Source organism: Carcharhinus amblyrhynchos, chromosome 5 (genome assembly GCF_965287045.1).
Source record: "Carcharhinus amblyrhynchos chromosome 5, sCarAmb.v2.hapA, whole genome shotgun sequence".
NCBI lineage: Eukaryota > Metazoa > Chordata > Chondrichthyes > Carcharhiniformes > Carcharhinidae > Carcharhinus > Carcharhinus amblyrhynchos.
In genome coordinates, this window is record NC_137328.1 from 22,729,508 (window position 1) to 22,754,386 (window position 24,879).

Genomic DNA, 24,879 nt, shown 5'->3' on the forward strand with positions numbered 1-24,879 from the left:
TGATAGCAGCACCCAGAGGAGAGTTTGAGAAGAGGACACCGGGACACAGGCACAGACTGTCAGCAGCACTTAGAGGAAAGTGCAAAGGAGGACACTAGGACAGACAGACAGACAGTCAGCAGCAGCTAGAGGAGAGTATGAGAGGAGGACATCAGGGCATAAAAGCTAGAAGCAGGAGTAGGCCATTCAGCCCTTCAAACCTGTTCCAACATTTATTTTCAATATCCTGATCCCGCCTTTCCCCCAATAGCTGTATCTAATTTCTTCTTGAAATCACAAAATGTTTTGGCCTCAACTGCTTATGTGGTAGCAAATTTAACATATTCACCACTAGCTGGTGAAGAAATTTCTCCTACCTCAGCCCTAAATGGTTTACCCCCTTATCTCCAAACTATGTTCTTTGTTCTATGACACCTTGTTCTGGACTCCCCCACCATCAGAAACATTCTTTCTGAATCTATCCTGTCCAATCCTGTTAAAATTTTGTAAGTTTCAATGAGGTCACTCTCACTCTTCTAAACTCGAGTGAATATAATCATAACGAACTTAGTCTCTCCTCGAATGACATACCTGCCATCCCCGGAATGAGCCTGGTAAAGATCCGCTGTGCTCCCTCTACAGCAAGGACATCCTTCCTCAGATAATGACACCAGAACTGCACACAGTACTCCAGGTACAGCCTCACCAATGCCCTATACAAATGCAGTAAAACATCCCTATCCCTATACTCAAATCCTCTCGCTGTGAAGGCCAACATATCATTTGCCTTCTTTACTGCCTGCTGTTCCTGAATGCTTACTTTCAGCAATTCATGTACAAGGCACCAAAGTTTCGCTGAGTATCCACCTCTCTCAATTTGCACCCATTCAAGTAATAATCTGTCTTCCTGTTATTGCTCCGAAGTGGATAACCTTTAGAAGTAAGCAGAAGTAATCATGGTATTTAAAAATGCGCAGCATCCTGATTCACAAAACTACAGGCCAATTAAACACAAATCAGGAAGATAATAATGGAAATCATAAAGAGCTGGAGGCATACATATAGTAATAGCTTAACACAACTTCCCTTCCTAATAGCACTTGTAGGTGTGCCATCATCACATGGACTCAATTTCAAGAAGATGGCTTACCAACTTCTCAAGGGCAATTAGAGATTGTATTGCCAGTGATGCTAACATCATGAAAGACTTTTTTGAAAAAGGACACAGCTAGCTTAGACTTAGTTGTGCAAAATCCTGTGTGTCAAACCTCCTCAATTTCCTTGAAGTCATTGTAACTAGAATACTAATGGAATTCCCCAAAATACAATCTATTTGAATTTATGAAATGCATTATTGACTTACATGAGAGATGAGAAATAAAGTTAAAATCCTTAGGAATTCAACTCGGAAAATGGGCTGAATAAGAAGCTACAAAAGATAAGGAGCAGTGAATTCTCAGAATATAGATGAATTGAGTGAAGTATCACAGCAATCGGTACCCGGGGAAGGGTAGGGGGTCTTAGTTCAGTCAGGCAGCATGATCGGTGTAGGCTTGGAGAGCCGAAGGGCTTGTTCCTGTGCTGTAATTTTTCTTGCTCTTTTCTTTGTTCTTTGACAGTGGGAGGCATGACTGGGGTCTGGATTTGCTGCAGGTGCGTTGATCTGTGAAATTTTTTGCTGCTTAGATCTTAGTACTTTTCTCAGCGTTTTGCTTTGTAATTACCTTCAATTGTAATTGATAGTGTTGTAGATTACACCTTTAATTATTAATAATAGTAATTCATAGTAGTGTTGCTGGAAATCAATCTTTCTGCTTAAGTTGTGGATTGACTCCTATCAAAATAGTCCAATTCTATTTGAAAGCCACAAATCGTTACTGTAATTAAAGCAAAAATCAATCCAGAATCCACTGATTCGTAGCACTACAAATTGTTGACACAAATATCTACAAAGGATTACTGTTGGAGCTAACATGCAACCACTCTGAATTCTCACCTGCAACATTACAGTCTCAGATGCTTTCGCACCTTCCCACCTGGTTAGAATCATGCAAAAGGACTGATGCTTGATGTAAAACTTGCTCCAGATGTAAATTGGGCCATATTTCCATTTTAGTTCATAATTGATTACAGCTTGCAACAACAGTACTATGGAGTCATGCTGAAGATAAATATGACATTATGTTTTGGTCCCACTTTTGGGACCAAAATAATAATCTGGGTTGTTGCCACCCCAACGTTCCCACCCTCTGTAAACATGATCTTCTCCAAACAACTCATTCTGTTGGTGGCCGCCCTGATTCAGTTTTGAAGAGAACTTGCCTTTTTTGTTTGTCTACAGAAATCAAGTGCAGTTAAGGCCTTTAAATCACATGGTCCTTTTGACCGCTGGCTACTGTTATCCAAAAGTGCAACAGATTCCGATATCTTTTTGTATTATGCACCAATCAGAAACAGGCTGATTTAGACAGAGTGCAGTAGCATAGCCCCTTTAAGGGCCACATGATTGGACTAGACTCTATGAAGTGTTGAGGTGGGAAGCTGAGCTAATTGAGTGCGAGGGCACATATCCCAGGTTGGGAGGATCCTCAATTAGAACCAGGAAGAAGTGGTGTATAGTCACATCATTATTCTGTCTGAACTCACTGGTGTAATTACTTATTTATTCATTGACAATAAGGCCTTTTGTTACTTAAGCCTCATCAAGTCACCCTCGATTTATTACATTAGTGATAAGAATGGGACGCATCACTGTATGGAGTGGGAGCAATTTTGACCTTTGCACATAGAACATTATCAGACACAGAAAATAGGTATTACCAGATTGATAAAGAAAACCTGGGGGATCATAAATGCAGTCAAAAAGTTTCATCAGTACATTTATGGTCAGCATTTCACAATAGTTTTGGACCACAAACCATGACTGGGCTTATTCAGAGAAGATAAGCCAGTATCACCAAAAAGTTCAATAAGGGTGCAGAGGTTGGCTCTCTAATTCACTGCATACCTTTATACTTTTCAGCATCACCCAGGGAAACAGATCAAATGCAAGTGAGCTCAGCAGATTGCCACAGACAGTGGCATCACTGTTGGTCTCACAAGATATAGTGCTGGCACTGCATGTGATAGAGACCTTGCCGGTCTTAGATAAACACATAAGGATGTGAACAGAAAAGAGATCCAGTGTTATCGAAAGTTAAGATGATGATGAAGCAAGGGTGGCTGTTTAAAACCCATCAACAAAGGAGGTTGGAGATAACCTGTGAATTTTGGGTATTGGCCTGGGGACTCAGGTTATTTTCCTACCCTAAGGGAGATAAATTTTGTTGCAAGAATTTCATGACCCACATCCGGGACAAAGCAAGATGAAATTACAAGCCAGAAGTTATGTTTGGTGGCTGGGTATCGATAAATAAACAGAAAGAATGCTTAATCAATACCTTAGTTATAAGGCTCAACAGGCCTTCTGCTGCCAGCTAGAATGAATCCTTGGAAGTATCCAGGGAGACTCCGGGCGAGAATACATATCAACGTTGCAGGACCATTAATGGGCCATGTTTTACTTAGATTAGTGGCCACAACTCCATACGTTTGGATGTCCAGTTGATTAAGTCCACAATGGCCACTACCACCATTCACAAATTGAGAAAATATTTTGCCATTCATGGCATCCCAGCGGTCTTAGTGTAAAACAATGGCACATCACAGCTCATTGGCACAGTGGTTAGCGCTGCTGCCTCACAGCACCAGGGACCTGGGTTCAATTCTGGTTTTGAGTGACAGTCCATGCGGAGTCTGCACATTCTCCTTGTTTCTGCATGAGTTTCCTTTGGGTGCTCCAAAGATTTGCAGGTTAGGTTGATTGGCCATGCTAAATTGCATCATAGTGTCAGGGGGACTAGCAGGGTAAATACATGGGGTTACGGGGATAGGGCCTGGGTGGGATTGTGGTCAATGCTGACTCGATAGGCTGAATGGGCGCCTTCTGCACTGTAGGGATTCTATGAGCATTCACAGCAGAGGAGTTTCAAAGATTTGCAAAATCAAATGGCAATCGTCATGTTTGGTCAGTGCGTTACCACCCAACCTCAGATAAGTTGACAAACTTTCAAGGCTTCAAAGAAGAAACAAGTCAATAGGCCTCTACCCTTGTGTATAAACAGCTTTCTATTGTCTTACAACACCACACCAAATGTAGCCATGGGGATTTCATCAGCAGAGCTACTAACTTGACACCGTGTAAGGATATCATATTTCCAGATTTGACAGGCAGGGTGGAGATTAGGTCAGCTTCTCAGAAAGAAAAGCTCAAATCAAAAGTCAAACTACAGAGTTTCCAAGTTGGGGATTTAGTCATGGTCAGAAATTTCACACAGTAAGAAGTCTCACAACACTAGGTTACAAAATAATGATTGGAATTTTATTATTTTGAAAAATTGAGTTTGTGTCTTTATATGCCCTGTTTGTGAATAGAACTCCCACTCACCTGATGAAGGGGCAACACTCCAAAAGCTTGTGGATTTTGCTATCAAATAAACCTATTGGACTTTAACCTGGTGTTGTGAAACTTCTTACTATATGTATCCCAGTTCAACGCCAGCATCTCCACATCTCCACAGCAGAGCTGGCATGGGTGGCTGGTAAGATAGTGGAAAGAATAGAACTGATCTCAGATATCGTAGGGGGGATACAAAGTTCTCCAGAAACATGTGGACCAACTGAGGAGGGAAACATTGTCTGATACAAGGGATCAAATAGGTGACTATAGCAATAAATTTGGAGCCATCAGGATTGGTTACAAGGTTTTCAATTGTAAATGTGGAACAGGAGCAACCAGTGGTTTCTTAAATAAGAATACAGCAGGTACGAAAAAGATCTCAACCCTGGGTTGATGTGCCTAGCTCAGAGTTGAGATGTTCTACCAGAATTCTGAAGTTGCTTATAACAAGCTGCCTTGGAATATTCCTGATATTCCTATAAAAGTTGTTGCTTATGTTAATGGTGTTTTCTTTTTGTTTCCTCCTTAGGTGATTTCAGGAGTTGGGGGAATGGAGGAAGGATTGTGGTAGTATGGGGTATTTAAGGGGGTGTTTCCTAAAGGTCACATGATTAGGCAAGACCCTATGGAGTGTTGAGACGGGAAGCTGAATGAATCAAGTGTAAGGGCACATAATCTGAATTGGGGAGGATCCTTCAGTTGAAACCTGGGAGGAGTGTTGCACAGTCGCGTAGTTTTTCGGTCTGACTCTTTTATTGTAAATACTTATTTAATAATTGGTGATAAAGACTTTTGCTACTTAAGTGTCATTGAGTCACTCTTGATTTATTACATTATGAAACTCCTGGCATGAATAACATATCCTACAATGTAAGATCTACTATGATACGAGCCTCAGCCATGCTTTTGCTCAAAGTTTGAGCTGTATGTGATCCTACATCAGGACACAAAACAGGGGAAGCATCATGAAACATGGAATGGAGCAGCAGAAAATAATCATTAAGTTGAAAATTAAAATTTGAGTCAGTCTGAAGAGGTGTAATGTTCTGACTTCATGAACTCATCCACTGGGAACACATATTAGAAATCTGGCACAGATTACACCATGTTCTGGCACAGATTAACTATTGGAAAATAATGTACAGTGTGTGCCTGAATTTGTCAGTAGGCAAGGTCAGGATTATAAATTCAGAAATAAATCCAAAGAAGTGAATTTCAGCATCAAATTGCTTCTTGTTCAATACTTTAACTAAGTTAAAGTTGCAGCAATTTTTGAGGGAAGTGGAAGAAACTTCTCTCTAACAACAATTTGACTATTAAATAAAGCTGTGCCAGATCTACTGTTGACCATCCCACTCTGTCAGCTTAACAGTTGTTGCTGCTGAGATCCCATCATATACATTAGATCCATCAGAGGGGCCCAAGTAGCAATTTTACTCCATTTATATTATGTAGCAATGAAACTGGGTTTAACACTCATGAGGATAAATCATGAAAGCTACAATGAGAAAGACCACATTAAGCTCCAGTATGGTACCTGACAGTTTATTGTCCTCACTATCCTTGGACTGGCGAGCATGATGGTGGACATTGGCCTGGGCTCTAAATCAGCAATGACAATTACCTTCCAGCCCCTGAAATGTGCACAAGACGTCAATGTGGATAAAATCAGACATTTTCACTCTGCCCTTCAGAGTTGACTAACTTTCTGACACTCAGGAACGTATTTTAACCTGGAGGCAAGGTTTGTGCTGTATGCAAGACCTGGGTGTCCTTGTATACCAGTTGCTGAAGGTAAACATGCAGGTGCAGCAGGCAGTATTGTGATCAATAGTTTTGCGGGGGCACTTGAAAAAGAGTGCCTTCTGAGAGAACAGATTTCCTTAATGTCCAGTTGATTGTAAGGATCAAAAGGGCAGGGTGGAAGGGCAGACATGGAAACATAGAAAATGGGAGCAGGAGTAGGCCATTTGGCCAATAAACTTTTTGTCTCTTTATTGCCTGGTGCACCTGCATACTTCAGCAACTGGTCTATAAGGACACCCAGGTCTCGTTGCACATTCCTCTCTCTTAACGTTTAGCCATTCAGGTGTTAATCTGTCTCCCTGTTTTTGCTACTAAAGTGGATAACTTCACATTTATCCAAATTATATTACATCTGTCATTTACTTGCCCACTGAAGGATCTCTGCATTCTCCTCACAGCTTACCCTCCCATCCAGCTTTGTGTCATCTGCAAATTTGGAGCTATTACATTTAGTGCCTTCATCTAAATCGTTTATATATGTCATGAATAGCTGGAGTCATTGGACTGATCCCTGCGGTACCCAACTAGTCACAGCCTGCCATCTGGAAAAGGATCCATTTATTCTGACACTTGGTTTCCTGTCTGCCAACCAGTTTTCTATCCATCTCAATACACTACCCCAATCCCATGAGCTTTAATTTTATACGCTCATCTTCTATGAAGGATTTTTGTCAAAAGCCTTCTGAAAATCCAAATAAACCACATCCACTGGCTCCCCACAATGAATGCTACTAATTACATCATCAAAGAATTCCAGTAGGTTTATCAAGCGTGATTTCCCTTTTATAAATCCATGTCGACTCTGTCCGATTCTATCACTATTTAATAAGTACTCTTGCTATACAATCTTTGATAACGGGTTCTAGAATGTTCCCCACTACCAATGTCAAGCTACCTGGTCTACAATTCCCCGTTTTCTCTCTACCTCCCATTTTAAAGGTGAGATTACATTAGATACCCTCCAATCCGTAAGGACTGTTCCAAAGCTATTTGAATCTTGGACAACCACTGCCAATGCATCCTTAAATACTCTGGGATGTAGATTATCAGGTTCTGGGGATTTATCAACCTTCAATCCCATCAAATTCCCCACATTATTTCTATACAAATATTGATTTCCTTCAGTTCCTCCCTCTCATTAAGCCATGTATTCCCTAACATTTGCTATGTTATTTGTGTCCTCCATTGTGAAGACAGAACCAAAGTATTGTTAAGTTGGTCAGCTTATTCTTTGTTCCCCATTATAAATTCTCCTGTTTCTGACTGTAAGTAGGTTCAGAGGAGTTCCAAGTGACTCTGAGGGAAATGTGTATACCTTCATGGTGTTGGGTGAGATCCAAATGGTGCTCAGAGAAGCAGATGATGAACGGAGGAGGTGGTCAGTGGGGGTAGTTTGATGCATACAGATGGGCTCTACTGGTTGTGTGGGATGGCTTCTCTTCATTTCTGTTTTAAATCTGCTTCCTTTATTCCAAAACTATGACCTCTCATTTTAGATTGCCCCACAAGAGGAAACTTCCTCTCCATATCTATACTGTCAATCCCCTTTCGCATCTTATATAACTCAATTAAATCTCCCCTCATTCTTCTAAACTCTAGAGAGTTCAGGCCTAAACTACTCAATCTCTCTTCACAAGACAAACCCCTCACTTCTCGAATCAATCTCGTGAACCTTCTCTGAACTACGTCCAACGCAAGTACATCCCTCCTCAAGTAAGGGGACCAAACTGTGCACAATACTCCAGGTGCGGTTTCACTAATGCCTTACACAATTGCAGAAAAACTTACCTATTTTTATATTCCATTCCTTTGGTAATAAATGCCACAATGCCATTTGCCTTCTTCATTATCTGCACACCAATTTTCATGCACAAGGACCAAACCCCATGTGTTAATGCACTCTGAAGTTTCTCTCCATTTAGATAATAAGTTGCCTTTCTATTTTTCTAATCAAAATAGATAACCTCACACTTGTCCATATTAAACGCCATCTGCCAAATTTTGGCCCACTCACCTAACCTATGCATATCAATATGTAAATTGCTTATTTCATTATCGCAGCTGACTACGCCACCTAATTTAATGTCATTTGCAAATTTGGCTATAGCACCTTCTATCCCTCCTTCCAACTCATTAATAGAGATTGTAAATACTTGGACCCGAGGACCGAACCCTGTGACACCCCACTAGTTACATCTTGCCAACCAGAAAAAGACCAATATATCCCAACTCTCTGTTTTCTATCAGCTAGCCAGTCCCCTAACCAAGTTAATAAATTACCCCTAATCCTCCTAGCCCACATACAATGCTGCAAAGTAATTTAGATTATGTGGGGTTATGTTTGGGTTAGATCGGGTCCCTGTTTTGAATTTTTTGCATTTTACTCTCTGATACAAGACTGAGCTGCCCATTTTCAAAGGATACAGGCCAGACTTGGATCAAATACAAGAGGGTTTCTGCTACCTTTGGAACGATACTGTCAACATGTGTATTTGTGAGAAGACACTGTCAATAAAGAGGTCTGTTTTTCACTTGAGTATATAATGTAACCTAGTTGGAACTGAAATATTGGTAGCAAATTAATCTAGGACTGATCTGCCTTGATCATATTATCACTTACGAACTGACTGGTCTATCATTATGCCAAATGATTGAACAAATCCTCTCCTACATACTCCTTAACACTGTGGCAACAATCCCTTTCATGCAAAGCTGGTATTGTGTTCATCTACTTACAGTGATATTCCTGGCAAGGAAATTTGGAATCTCATCATTTGTAGGTTGGATTATAACATAAAACGGCACCTCCATGGACTGATGCTCCCCATCTGTAACGTACAGCATGAACTGATCTACTGTTGGTTCAATCTGCTGATGTCGAGACTGAACATAGTTGATGTGCAATTCTTTCATGTGCTTCAGGTCAAAGGAATCTAGGAGTAGACAGTGAGAGGAAATGGTTGAACAAGAGCGGGCAATAGCTTGTGTACGTACATATTATAGACATGGGATATATATGCATATATAAAACCAATTTCTTACCTTTGCACTTTTACTAAATGCACAAACTTGATTTTGTTTGCATCTCATGAAGGAACTACAGTTTGTCTGGGTTTTTTTGGAACCATTTCAGCTAAAACATTCTCAGATGTGAAAAAAAGTACATCCTTATTTTTTCATGAGAATGTGCTAGCTCCAGTCCAATTTCCCACATCACCCAAGCTTATGGCCTTTTTGAACGTGTTACAATATCTGATTTAACTTTACACCATAATCGAGAAAGATCCCAGGCAGGGTACAGGTAGAGGGTCCCAGACTCCCTTTCTGATTCCCAGCAGGGAGTTGGGGGGGTGGGGGGAGACAGGGAGAGGTCCCAGTTAAGAGAAAAGAGAGAAAGGGATAGAGAAAGGAGAGAAGGGAATAGAGAAAGGAGAGAAGGGAATAGAGAAAAGAGAGAAGGGAATAGAGAAAAGAGAGAAGGGAATAGAGAAAAGAGAGAAGGGAATAGAGAAAAGAGAAAAGGGAATAGAGAAAAGAGAGAAGGGAATAGAGAAAAGAGAGAAGGGAATAGAGAAAAGAGAGAAGGGAATAGAGAAAAGAGAGAAGGGAATAGAGAAAAGAGAGAATAGAGAAAAAGTCCCAAGCAGAAGGGGCTTCAGTTGGCAGACTTTTAGAAATCAGGGTTTGAAATAAGCCCTCATCATCTGAGAAGACAGCAGAAGGTTGGTGGCTACAGTTCTTTGTGCCAAAGCTAACTCTTTGGAGTAGTAGTATTCTGTTTAGTATGGCTGAAGAGTTGAGGTTGTTCTCGTGAGCCGGTACTTGAGTGCAGATTTGGAAATGCAGGGGAAACAGAATTTTGGAAGATGAGACTCTTCCCGCTCAGAAAGGATAATAGGACCAGGGGGCACAGCCTCAAGATAAAGGGGGGGCAGTTTAGAACAGAGTTGAGGAGGAACTTCTTCACTCAAAGGGTGGTGAATCTCTGGAATTCTCTGCCCGTTGAAGTGGTGGAGGCTACCTCGCTAAATATTTTTAAGACGCGGGTTGATGGGTTTTTGATAAGAGAGGGGATTAAGGGTTATGGGGAGAGGGCAGGAATGTGGAACTGAGCCACGACAGATCAGCCATGATCTTATTGAATGGCAGGGCAGGCTCGAAGGGCTAGATGGCCTACTCCTGCTCCTATTTCTTATGTTCTTATGTTCTTAAATTGAAATCCTATAAGGCGGGTCACATTGAGGCCCAAGTTAAGTTGGAATGATTCCTGGAGACAGGACCAAGGTTAGATCTTTGTGGTGAAGTCTGGAATCCCTCATGAGGGAGAGAGAGTTTCTATGAGATTGATTGAGTCACAGGCCTGAATTTTACCATCACACCCGTCCTGATTCTGGGAAGCGGGGAGACCCGGAGAACAGCATTCTCCATCGGCCTCAGGTGGGAACATACGAACTTTGGGCAGACATGCAGATAAAATTTTGTTCACAGTGTATGCTAACATCTGGGTGGGTTGTTGAGAAATTCATGGAACGTGCCTTGATCGCATTTGCCATTTATTTTGAGTTTGCCCATTAGTTCATATGCAATTCAATTTAACACTGAATTTTAGAATATAAAATAGATATTGTAAGTTGTTTTATCTTTCTGACCTTGTATAATAAGGTCTAGTTTTGGAATCTTGCGGCTTTATTCACTTAATGTATGTATTGAATATCAACTTTTTTTTACTTTAAACAACAGGATACTAGCACCTAACTGAATTGTACCAAACATTTGGAAGCTGGCCTATGATCACAGCAAATGGGATTACCAGTTTCTTAAGTGGTCAGCAGTTTTGTGTCATGGGTTCATTAGGCACTGGGTTAGATTATGGGACTTGGTTTGTGTGGGTTCCTTGCAATCAGTAAAGCATTTAGTGGAAGCAATAGGATAAAGACTAAAATTGGAAGAAGGAATTGCAATGCATGATTAAACCATGCCTGTTGATTGTGACTCGTGCTGTTGTGAATTTTAATAATAGCAGCATGCAGCCATTCAGAATTGCATTTAGCACTACCCCGCATGACTCTGCAAGGACCCTCAGTTTGTGTGAGCATCTCTGAAAAACAATCTGAATCTCTTGAAATCTGTGGAAATGCTTGGGAAGAGAGTCTGATTTGTAACAAGACTTGGCCCAATAGGGAAGAGAGCATTATCCAAAGCTCTCTGATGCAATACTATCTGCTGCAGAAGTTGGACAAGAAGCAAAAGAAATCTTCTATCCAAAGGGGTCTACCTCCAGAGAAATGGAGGGGGGGAGTGGGTGTTGAATAGTTGTGTAAGCATGTCAGAACTGATGCAGTTCCCAACTCCCAACCCATCCTACTCTTTCAATGACCATTTGATCCCATCACCCACCAAAAAGACCCTAGTGTGAAGGGGACTAGCAGGACAAATTGTATTAGGTTACAGGAAGAGGGCTTGGGTTGGATTGTGGTCGGTACAAACTCCATGGGTTGAATGGTCTCTTTCTGTACCATAGGGATTCTATGATTCCATGATTCATTGCCTTAGGCTAAATGTGGAATCTGGTACGCTACTATTCTTAGCCAGCCGATGTCAGAAGGTCGGGCGAGAGAAGATCTGACTGTAATTACCAGTCCGTGGAGGTTCTGGCCCATTGCCTTCACTGAGAAGCAAGCCCATTTTGTTGGTTAAAGGAATGGTATGATGGCACAGTGATTAGCACTGCTGCCTCACAGCTTCATGGATCCAACTTTTATTCCAGTCTTGGGTTACTGTCTGTGTGAAGTTAGCACGTTCTCCTCGTGTCTGCATGGGTTTCTTCTGGTGCGCCGGTTTCTTCCCATGGTCCAAAGATGTACAGGTTAAGTGGAATGACCATGCTAAATTGCCCCTTAATGACCAAAGATGTGTCGGTTAAGTGGATTAGCTATGGTAGATGCACAGGGTTACTGGATAGGGTGGAGGGGAGGGCACCTGGGTGAGATGTTCTTTTAGAGAGTTGGTGCAGAACTGATGGGCCAGATGGCCTCTTTCTGCACCACAGGGATTCTATGGTTCTTTGGAGAAAGAAAAATCATGCCATACTTTCTTTTCCTGAGCTACTTCTGGAAGTTAATGGAAGTTACGTAATGGTGAGTTTTATCAGCAGTGTAATGGAAAAATAGACTTTTGCTGAACATTTTTTGTCATGAATATGGCCTCCAATAAGTTCATTTAGACATTAACCTTTTGTAGTCATTGGAAATACAGAAATGCGTTTACAGCTAGTTGATAAAATATTCTATCGTAGATTGAAGAATTCAGCAAGATTTTAGTCTGATATTACCTATGCTGATGCCCATATTGCTCTTCTCATAGCCTGGTGAAGGTAATGTGTTCTCTATGTAGCCAAACTGGGGTGGAGACCACAGAACAAAGGTCAGTTCATCAATGTCATTATCAGGGTCACCAGCACACAAATGGTCAACTGTGATGGCAGCTGATGAGCCTTCTTCAACAACGAATGTTTCACCTGGAACGAGAATCAGATGGGAATGAATTTCATTTGAAATTAGTGAAAAATGATATCTATTATTCGTTCTAAGATAACTTCAGTTTATTATTAAAGCACTGTGTGTATGAGAATGGAATTTATTTTACATTTTTGGTGGGTAGTTGAATGAGGTGAGTGAGTGAAAAAACAAAAGGGGCAGCATGGACAAGTTGGGCCAAAGGGCCTGTTGCCATGCTGTAAACCTCTATGACTTTATGGCTATGTCATACAACTTGTTGAATCTTTGGCTGGAAGGAGTGTTCTGCATAATTCTTCTCAAAAGTAAGAAACTCAGTTAAATATTGATCCTTCCTCTCATCCTCGTTCAAACCTGGCCATCTCACAATATTATCCATCTTCACTATACCTCCAACCTCAACTACACTGGAACCATCAAATCTGCAGTTTTCAAATGAACATAGGCCAGTATAAAATCATTATTGTTTGTTGTTTCCTTACCAATGATAATTCTTGGTGGCTGATTGTTGATGGGCATTATAGTAATGTTGAGATCATAAACGGGGAGAGATTCATGCATAGGTAATGGAGGGGGTAGTGCTTCCTCTTGGCAGCAGCCTTCTACTGTACTTCCATCCCAATCCGAGATAACAAAAGTAATGATGTCAAAACAGGGTGCTAAGCCCACCTCACCACCTGAGCAAAGGGAGAATTCAAACAACAAAAGTCATTGCTCAAATAAAATAATTTAAGACTAAAATCTTGATGAAGTAACAGTGGCAGTTCAAATCACAATTGGTCTTAAGATAAAAGGAAAATACTATGGATGCTGGAATCTGAAACAAAAACAGAAAATATTGGAAAATCTCAGCAGGTCTAACATCAACTATGAGGGAAGTATAGAACCAACATTTTGAGTCTAGATGACGAAAGATCATCTGGACTCGAAACATTGGCTCTATTGTCTCTCCACAGTTGCTGTCAGACTTGCTGAGATTTTCCAGCATTTTCAGTGCATATATCCATCCTAGTTTTGAAAACTCCAATTATCCTAATATCCACAGTGATTTGGTAGAGAGAGTTCACTTTTCTATAACTCCTTATTCAGAAAAAAGTGCTTCCAGATTTCATTTATAAATGGACTGACTCTCATTTTAGGAAATTTATGGTCATTCTTGATTTGCTCACCAGAAGAAATTCTTCCTCATGTCTACAATATCAAACGCCTTTAACATTTTGAACATCACAATCTGATTGATGCAGTTTTGATTGGCCGAAGGGGCTTTTCTGCACTGTATGACTCTATGATCACCCCACTCTATAAAAATTCTCTGTTTTGGATACTTAACCCTCTGAACCCTTCCACTGGTACTGTTAAAATAACTTGGAGGCACTTGACAGTTGCAATGCTGTCATATAAAATGCAGAATTTGACAGAAACATATAAATGTAGAAAACCTATGGCACAAAAGAATGTACCGAGCCCATTGTGATTGTATTAGAGGGAAAAAGAGTTATCCAACCTGAAGAAAGGTCACAGGCCTAAAACATTGGGCTGAACATCCGCTCCTGAGGTGATTGGTTTGAGTCAGGAAATTTCCTGGCTTGGCTCACCCATCTCAGGAAAAAGTGCCCTGATTTACACTATGGATAGCGCATGGGTATTTAATGAAGCCGGGCCTGTTGTTCCTGGATGCAGATTGTTGTCAGCTACAGGAGCTGCTGAGTGACAAGACAGGCTGAATAAAAAGCCCGCTTCTGTTCTCTGGGACTTTGCCCAGTTGTTTAGTTAAATAATAGGTCTTCCAGCTCTACCATCATTCCCCACCATGTCCCCTCCATGCCAACCCATGCCCATCAGCCACAATCCTTTGCATGTGCACCTTCCATGCCAACTTATCCAGTATCCACCATATGCAGGCCTCAGATGCCATATTGAGATGAAATAAAATAAAGATTTAAATATCTATTACAACTTTCATTATAGCAAACATTCCAATTTATAAAAGCTCATTCAAAACTTTAAAAGCCTCTCAGGTACTTAATTCTTACCTGAACAAACAAATTTGTATGCATAACCCCATCTCTAAGACAGTTCACCATTTAATATGCTTTTTGATGTGCCAATCAAACTGTGAACTTCTCATCCCCATTGGGATAACTGGAGGTTGTGAAAAGCAATGAGCCATTCAAAGCAGCCCAAAGGTTAACATCAACAGCCAGCTTTTGTAACTGTGAAAACAGATTTCTTCTCAAATCTCTGTCACAGGAAGGCTTTTATTAATCTTTAAAGATTTGGGGATTTAGATCACTTGACAGTTCTACATATTTATGATTCCCATGGTGGGTGGAATAGGAAAATCCCCCCCTTCATGAGTATTTGTATTTCCTCCATAACTAGTGACTCTCGCACTATAAGATAAGCCCCTTGCTGCAGTGAAAATAGGGTCTGTTTGAACTCAGCAGTGAGTTCAAATGGCCTACTTGAATTTGGGTTTCCCTCATGAGTCATACCCCTTTTTTTCACCAGTGAAAACGGAACCTGTCAGGAAGGACTCCCAGATCCTGGTCCAATCTGCCAATTTTAAAGATCCATGGAGTTTCCAAGACCAGAATCCAGCCCCTGAGCTCTGCTTCTCTACCCATAAAGACGTAGTTCTCCAAGACCCAACTGGAAAGAGCCTTCCAGTCACAAAATCACTTGTTGACCTTTGCTTTGCCGCTTGCACTTTTCCTGACCTCTGGATGTCCCAAAACATTTTATGGTCAATTAATTACTTTTCAAGTATAGTCCCTGTTATCACTATTATTGAAATATCATAGAATCCCTACAGTGCAGAAGGAGGCCATTCAGCCCATTGAGACTGCAAATGACCACAACCCCACCCTGATATATTTGCCCTATTAGCCTCCCTGATACTAAGGGGCAATTTAGCATGGTCAATCAACCTAACCCACACATCTTTGGGCTTTGGGAGGAAACCAGGCCACCCAGAGGAAGCCCATGCAGACACAGGGAGAACATGCAAATTCCACACAGATGATGACCCAAGCTCAGAATTGAACTCAGGTTCCTGGCATCGAGAGGCAGCAGTGCTAACCACTGTGCCGCCCATACTTGAAGTAAGTGGAAATACGGTAGCCGATTGTGAAGAGTAAGGTCCAACAAACAGCAATGAGACAACTATGAGCTAATTTGTTTTGGTGATTATAGTCAGGGAATAAATATTAGATGGAGCATGAGGGATTCCAAGCCCAAGCGGCCTTCTATTTTCATCAGAAAGAGCAAACGGGCCTTGGTTTAATGACTCATTTGAAAGACATTGAACAGTTGTAGCCATGTATTAAGATGACACCAGCATTAAATAAGGATCAACTGCTTACCAGTGTGTATGTACGTCACTGTTCCAGCAATGATATCAGCCTGAGAAAAGTGGTCAATAATCTGGTTGTCTTTCTGTACCACCCCATGAAATGGCTGCCGTGCAATCATGAACATCAGCTTATCATCATCGCTATCAATGTCAGTGGCATAGAGATTTTCTGTTGTAATGGTGACTTTTTCTCCTTCAGGGCAATACAACATGGGGTTCAGGCCAGGCTTCATTGCTGGAGGTTCATCATTCACTGGTGATATCTGAAATGGAAATGCATAAAGTTAAGAATATCTGGGCTATAATAGAAATGTCTGTCTACTAATCTCTTGTGCGCGATGTTGAGAACAAGATTAAAGTTCACAAGGAGCCAATGTTTTTGTCAAAAAATGTCCATCAACAAATATCAAATGCTTTTGCATCCAACAAGTACTATGTTGAACACTTTGGGTAGATCTTGACTTTATTGTAAAATGACATGGAGATGCCGGTGTTGAACTGGGGTGGGCACAGTTAGAAGCCTCGCAACACCAGGTTAAAATCCAACAGGTTTATTTGGATCATGAGCTTTTGGAGCACTGCTCCTTCAATGATGCAGCACTCTGAAAGCTCATGATTCCAAATAAACCTGTTGGACTTTAACCTGGTATTGTAAGACTACTTATTATTGTAAAATGAAGGAAGAATTGGCAGACCTTTTTACACCTTTCCAATATTTGTTCTAATTAACTTTAAAGTAATAAATTCTATTGTTTTACGCTAACAGTCCAAAAGAACTTGCTGGTTATGTGCATTGGTCATGCTAAATTCTCCCTCAGTGTACCCAAATAGGCACCAGAATATGGTGAATAGGGGATTTTGACAGTAACTTTGTTATAATGTTAACATAAGCCTACTTATGATACTGATAAGATAAGCTTCAAACTATCATGTAAAATCATGTTCAAGCCCTTTGAACACACGAGATTCTAGTCTGATTGGTAATTATTTTTAATCTTAAAATTTTAAAGTTTAAGTTTAGAGTTTATCTATTAGTGTCACAAGTGGTCTTACATTAAGACCACAATGAAATCATTGTGAAAATCCCCTGGTTTGCACATTCTGGCATCTGTTTGGGTGCACTGAGGGAGAATTTAGCATGGCCAATGCATCTAACTTGCACGCCTTTCGGATTATGGGAGGAAACTAGAGCACCTGGAGGAAACCCATGCAGACACAGAGAGACTCCTCTCCACAGACAGTGATCCAAGCCCAGAATTGAACCGGGTCCATGGTACTGTATGGCAGCAGTCCTGACTATTGAATGACATTGAGATTTCCAGTACTATGAGATCACCATTCAAATCAATTAGTCTGGAACAGGTCACTGCCTACAGAATCATTAGAGCAAACAGATTTTTTTAAATTCCAATTCAATCAAACAAATCAAGTCCAATTCAGAGTGTCAACAAGTTGAGACATTCCCAATCCAAGCTGACAAGACAGCACTCTCACCTCCTGTTTTGGGCTTGATCAACATGATCCATGCTGATTGGTGTAAGCATTGCACCTCCAAGGTTTGATCTCATTTGCATCTTAGCCAAAAATTCCTTCAAATGAAGTTAAAATGTAACCTAATGACTTCAACCAAGTACTGCATTTCAATACTACACTTCATCTTAGCCAAAAGGATACTCTGGAGAATAGTACTCATCAGTTATTTTGTTGTAATAATGGGGAAACATTGGTGAGAATGTGTCTTGTCTGCAAGAGATAGGTACCTTTTCATCAATGTGAACTGTGGAAATTCCTTGTGTATTGCTACTTAAGATCCCATAAAACTTTGGAATGGAGCTCTTTGTATTTGTTTTAGTCATATACCTACGTTTGACTTTCTCCCCCTGGATGTGGCTTGCCAGTTTACTGTGCTGTAGCCCTAATTATGTCTGCCAAATTAGCATAGATGTTGTAAGGATTGTTCGCCTCAATACAGTGAAGGTTCTGGAGAAGTTGAATAAAGGCGTTTCAAATCATGAAGAATTTTCAAAGTGGAAGTAAGAAGAAAATGCTTCCATTGACAGGAGAGCTAGTAATCTGAGGACTCAAATTTAAGAACACTGGGTGGGATATTTTCCCCACTCCACTGCATGTTACACAATGGCAGGAGGCAACACACACTCGCTGATGGTGTGAGCTTATAGTCCTGCCATTGTCAATGGAGTTTTCTGTTGAAATCACCCCTCATCACTCAAAAACCCACAGTAGGAATGCATCATCAGTGGGACCAAAAACAGTGTGAACAGGAGCAAGATTTTGGCATTTGCTATAGGAAACAGATGGTTATATGTGATTGATATGGGCGGCACAGTGGCACAGTCATTAGCACTGCTGCCTCACAGTGCCATTATCTCCATGTCAGGCAGGACCAAAAGATCTGCCACCAGTGAGCGCACGCTGCCTCCTGCCATTGTGTAACATACAGTGGAGTGGGAGAAATATCCCACCCAATGTTCTTAAATTTGAGTCCTCGGTCTCTTCCCACAGTCCAAAATCTGGTTAGGTGCATTGGCCATGCTGAATTCTCTCTCAGCGCACCCCAACAGTGTGAGTAGAGAAGACTTCCACAGTAACTTCACTACAGTGTTAATATAAGCCAACTTGTGACACTAATAAATAAACTTATTTGTATTTTTGGATATTAAAAATAAGACATGGCTTTAGTTGAGTTTATTTTTTTGTTTTGACGTAAGAAATGGTTAAAAACTTTAGCTAGATTCATGATGAACAAAGGTGCTTGTATGCATGGGATTTTAGTTTCATTTCAAATTGTGCCTAAATTGTGATTGAAGAATTTATGACCTGAAAACAAAGAAATGTTAAAGAAAGATTAGTTTGTTGCTTCATAACTGGGGCCACTTTCAGTCAGAAATCATTTCTGAGTTTAATGTTAAGTTGGACCCAGTAGTATTTGGAACGAGGTAGTTGGAGAGAAAGCAGCTCTCACAGAATCTTCCAGAAGCAGAGAGGTAGAACAATAGAATAATGGAAAGAAAGCAAGTTGAAGAAGTTAAATAATAGTTTTAGAAACCATGGAACAAAAGAGATATCTCAGGAAGATGAAGTTAAAGTGATAGGAGGAACTGGAATTTGTACAAAGTACTGTTCATTGAAGTTAAAGAAGTAGAGAGAGTCTTCTAATTAAAGATAAAGTGGAACTATACAGATCTGGTGAATTTGGTTGAAAGGAAGCCAGGTATCTGAAGTAATCCTCAGGCTGATGACCTTCGTACATCCTGTGAAACATTGGTGCTCAATCAGCATGGCTGGGCATCTGAGAGTTTGAGTGGGAGTTTGAATGCAAGTGGAACTTCAAGGCAGAGGAGTAGTGAAAGGATTGATTGAAATCTTGGAAGTGGATTATTGGTGCAAGGTGTGTTGTTCACAACTAGAGTTAGGAAACATCCGTGCCAAAATTGGAGTTCCAGAGAGACCATTTGGCTCACAGTGTGATAAGCATTTGGAAGGATTTAATGAGAAATCCATAGAAGTTGTATTGGGTGACATCTGCCACTTACTTTCAGAGTGGGATGTGTCTGACCATAGTTGGTTTATTGGTTTAAGGAACTGTGTACATACTGAGAACAATGTGGCACAAGATATGTTCTATAACATGTGTTATCCTTAAAAATATGTGCATGTTTGTACAGGGTACAGGAGAGATGAAAGGATATTGTATTATAGTCAGTCTTTTGAAGTTTAGTAAATATTTTATTATTTTACAAAAAGCAGTTCTGTGACTCTGTTCATCTGTATAAAAAAAAAGTTATGGCTACTGAGCCAGGGTTCCATCCAGTTCTAAAAGGATCATAACAACTAGCAAAAAAGACTATGGAGATATAAAGAGAATTTATGTACAGAGTTGTCATAATCAAGAAAGTGGTGGTGAAACCCACAAAAGGGAATTGGATATATTCTTCTAGGGGAGAAAATTGCAGGGCAATTCTGAACTACAGGGATGTTGATCTGGTTGGGCAACTCTTTCATACCTGGGTCGATTATTATTCTCCAATATAATTCAATGTCTATCCCCATGGATAAACAATTTTTACATTCTACCCATCTCTCACCCATTTTCTCATTGAGGAATTCTTTTCAAATCTACACTCCAGAAGTAGATGCTAGAAGGGCATATGTGTCATGGATCTGCTTAACAACAGCAATAGCATAAATTTAACAAAACATGATAGAATCTGATCTGCCCAGCGACAGGGAGAATTCTGCCTAGTGACAGCGGCAGCCAGCATTTAAAAGGCATTGAAAAGATGTGATTTTCCCAGTAATAAGGTTTACAGGCATCGAGACAGAACTAGATGTAAATCATCTTATTAGTAGGAAACAGCTTACCTAGATGATTGGGAGATCAATGGAGGTATAAACATGCTAATTTCTAGAGAGCAGAAATTTGAGAGATTCAGGTAGCCAAATACACAGAATGAAGAATCAAAGAGAAAAAGATGGTACAATTGCCTGCACTCTTAGAAACAGGCAGGCCAGTTTACATCTAGCAGCTGAGAGTCAAACGTATATCTAATGGCCTGAGATACCAGTCCACAATTCACAGCCAGGAGGCTAGGCCTGCATCTAAGTCTTAGAGTCAAGGCTGCGCTGAATTCTTTGTAAAGACAGTTTAAATATCATTTCTGGATCAGGAAATTGCTTTTCCCAGACTTGATCCCCAGCCTTCATTGTGTGGTAATTATAGGCTGGATTTAATTTATAGACTTATTTTGTTTGGATGGGGAAGTCTTAAATAGCTCGGCAATCTTAGATATAGAACAAAGAACAAAGAACAACACAGCACGGGAAACAGGCCCTTCGGCCCAACGAGCCCGCGCCGCCGTCCCCCTGTCTTTGGAACAAGGGATAATTTCTACATAAACGGTGTGTGTTTACTGATTTAGATACTTAATTGTCTTAAGAGTAGTGAAGTGCTATCCATGTGCATTTACCTTTCTTTAATTTAGTAAATAGTGTTTAATAATTGTTATAATATGACTGGACTGGTTATTCTCACTGGGGTTTCATATGAATCCTCACACCAGTTCAAAAACAAAACAATACGTCACCCACAAATTGGTGTTTCAAGTTGTGACACCCATGCAGACAACATCAGAGCGGTTCAGGACAATAGAAATGGACAAGTGATGAGCCAGGCTGGCTGGAAGGCTCTGACTTAGAATTTTATTGTCGCCCTTTCACTGTTACTGGCTCAAAGTCCTGAAAATCCCTTTCTAACAGCACAGTGGGTGCGCTTGAACCAGATGGACCACATCAGTTTAAGAAGACAGCTCATCATCACCTTCTCAAAAGGCAATTACAAAATGCTGGTCTAGCCAACAAGATCCACATTCCATAAAAAAGAAAAAAATGTAGGAAAGAAGGGAAAACAGTTCTTTTTATTTGATGTCAAGTCGTGATATTGCTGTTAGACACATAAGAAAATCATTTTTAACATGTAAATTAACCTGACAATATCAGTCTTATATACTTTGGTTGTGTTCACAGTATAAATAAACATGCAACCCAACCTGTTATATTTTAAGAACTGTTGATATTTGTGTACATTGCGCCTGTTTCAGCTAAAAAAAAAGTGACATTCATTCACTGATTCATTCCTCAGGTCAGTGGCTTGACCACTCAAGCTGCTTGGTTTAAATTTCTAACAATGCTTGGCAGTTAACTGTCAGTCACCATTAACTGGTGTATTATGTATGGCAGAGTCTCTAGCAATGAGCAACAGTAAAAATTTGTTGGTTTTCCTTATGTTGTTTTCTTTCAAATGTCCTGATGAGTACAAGAAGAAAAGCTTTGACAAAAATGTATTTTTCAGTAAAATTGGAAAAAGGAAGAAGATTGAAATATTATGAGTAAAACCACCATTAACTACACGATCCTGACAAGGAGGGACAAGAGTTCCAGTCTCAGAATAATGAGGTAACATTGAGCAAGGCATTTGAGTCTAACAGAAGCTTCCCACCCCATCCTATTTTGCCAGTGCTCCTAGTAAGGGTTTGTAAGTCAGGTTGTCAATCAGTCTTCATTGTGGAAACAAACTAAAGCACAAACTCCTTGATGCAAAGCAATGGAAGAAATGAATTTCTTCAATGCATGAAAGTGAAGAAGAGAAAGAAAAATTGAACATGCAAAAGGTGAGTGAACAGGGAGTTTTGTTCCTGCTGCAAGAAAGCCAATGCAATAATTGAAGTGATACAATACCTTGGAGATAATTATGCAACACAAAAGATTAGTAAATCTGAAATTTGACAAATAAACTTGTATCTTATAACCAGTTGCCAGAAGCTCCTATATGAAACAACATGGGAAAAGGCAGTCATAATGTAAGTTCTTGGAAGTTTTATTTTGCTCCCACTGCCTCTTGACTATTATCATAATACTCCTACTGACCTTGATTTCTAGAATGCATTCAGCTGAATTTGAACCATCCGTGGCTGAAAAGATGACTTCATCATGTATTGTCTCAGAGTCATCATGATTGTACCTGTGGATACAAACATTTTCACCCACGGTTAATATTGTCACAAAATAAACCCACATAATTTAACCTCACTCTTCCAAACTGTTTAATATCCCATCTAGTCTATAACAAATACTTCTGCTTACTCAGCATATTCTTTAACATCTAATCCAATAACACTCTCCAATTCATTCTGTGCTCTTTAAGATCCAACATTCACACTTTCTAATAGTCCAGCTCATTTACTTGCACTCCAACATTTTCATGTGCCCTTTACATCCCAGGTACTTTCATTTCAGTTTCACATTCACTCCGAGACACTTTATTGTCCCAGATAGACCAGTTCTATGAAACAATTCACCCCTGGAAGTCTTTAATATCCCAAACTAGTGATAGCTTACTGTTTGTTCACTTCTTATACTCTTTAATTTCCGCACAATCAATCATCAATCTGTTAACATTTCAGTTAGTCTATTCCCATTCTGTTACTGATTCTTGAACATTACATCACTGTGATCAGAAAAATATAAGCCAGTACACTCATTTTGATGAAGAAAAGGAATTTGACTGGGATCTCTCTACTCATATTCTTTACTTCCTTTGAAATGACCAAGCGCTACGAATGCCGCGATTGTCTCTCCTGAGGCTCTTGTCACCTAATTAGATTTGTATCACTGCATTATCACCAAGAGCTTCAAGTGATAATGTCCCTTGACTAATACCACAAGCTCATTGACAGATTTGCAGTTGGGGTCACCTGAAGAAATCAGATGCCTTATCTGGCTATAGGTTGGAGCCCTGCAAGCTGTTAATAGGATTAGCAGCTGCGACTCATTCCACCCCCCCCCACCAGATTTCACTGGCCTTAAGAAAATAGTTAAGAAGTGGAGATGCCAGTATTGGACAGGGGTGAGAAGTCTCACAATACCAGGTTAAAGTCCAACAGGTTTATTTGGTAACAAAAGCCACTAGCTTTAGGACAGCTGCCCCTTCATCAGGTAAGTGGGAGTTCTGTTTACAAACAGGGCATATAAAGACACAAACTCAATTTACAAAATAATGGTTGGAATGCGAGGCTTTACAGGTAATCAAGTCTTAAGGGTACAGACAATGTGAATGGAGACAGCATTAAGCACAGATTAAAGAGATTGTATTATGTCCAGACAGGACAGTTAGAGAGATTTTGCAACCCCAGGCAAGTCATGGGGGTTACAGATATTGTGACACAAAGCCAAGATCCCGATTGAGGCTGTCCTCATATGTGCAGAACTGGGCTATCAGTCTCTGAAATCAAAGTTCTCAGCCGAGGGCTCAATTTCTGCCCCATCACCAAAATAGACCCCATCAGTCTCGCAGCAGACACGGAGGAATTCATCAGGCGAATGAGGCTGTGGGCGTTCTTCCACGGTTACCCGAAGATCCGACCAAAGAACACACCCGTCAACTCAACAGACCGATCAAGACCTTTGATCTGGAGCACCATCTCATCCTACGTACTCCCCGCTTTGGAGATCTCTACTGCCTCCCAAAAATACACAAGTGCAAACACACCTGGCCGTCCCATCGTATCAGGCAATGGGACCCTATGTGAGAACCTCTCCGGCTATGTCAAGGGCATCCTGAAACCCATTGTACAAAGAACCCTCAGCTTTTGTTGTGACACTACGAACTTCCTACAGAAACTCAACACACATGGAGCAGTTGAACCACGGGCATTCCTCGTCACAATGGATGTCTCGGCACTCTACACTCGTATCCCCCACAACAATGGCATTGCTGCAACTGCCTCAGTACTCAACGCCGACAACTGCCAGTTTCCAGATGTAATTTTACAACTCATCCGCTTCATCCTGGACCACAATGTCTTCACCTTCAATAGTCAGTTCTTCATCCAGATACACAGAACAGCCATGGGGACCAAATTCGCAACTCAATATGCCAACTTCTTCACGCACAGGTTTGAATAAGACCTCTTCACCGCACAGGACCTTCAACCGATGCTATACACGAGATACAGCGATGACATTTTCTTCCTTTGGACTCATGGTGAACAATCACTGAAACAACTATATGATGACATCAACAAGTTCCATTCCACCATCAGACTCACCATGGACTACTCTCCAGAATTGCTTGCATTCTTGGACACACGCATCTCCATCAAGGACGGTCACCTCAGCACTTCACTTCAACAAGCCCATGGATAACCTCA

The 24,879-nt window shown here is 40.6% G+C and overlaps 1 protein-coding gene across 1 annotated transcript in view; it reads right to left on the reverse strand.

Annotated features, from left to right (window-relative positions):
• Window positions 1–24,879, reverse strand: part of frem1a (Fras1 related extracellular matrix 1a) — a 160,989-nt gene that overhangs the window by 59,665 nt on the left and 76,445 nt on the right. Inside the window, exons 15-19 of the mRNA XM_080188538.1 lie at window positions 22,598–22,691; window positions 16,164–16,416; window positions 13,281–13,475; window positions 12,615–12,800; window positions 9,020–9,216 (exon numbers count right to left, since the gene is read on the reverse strand). Coding sequence (XP_080044664.1) covers window positions 9,020–9,216; window positions 12,615–12,800; window positions 13,281–13,475; window positions 16,164–16,416; window positions 22,598–22,691 — 925 coding nt within the window. The remainder of the gene's footprint in view (window positions 1–9,019; window positions 9,217–12,614; window positions 12,801–13,280; window positions 13,476–16,163; window positions 16,417–22,597; window positions 22,692–24,879) is intronic.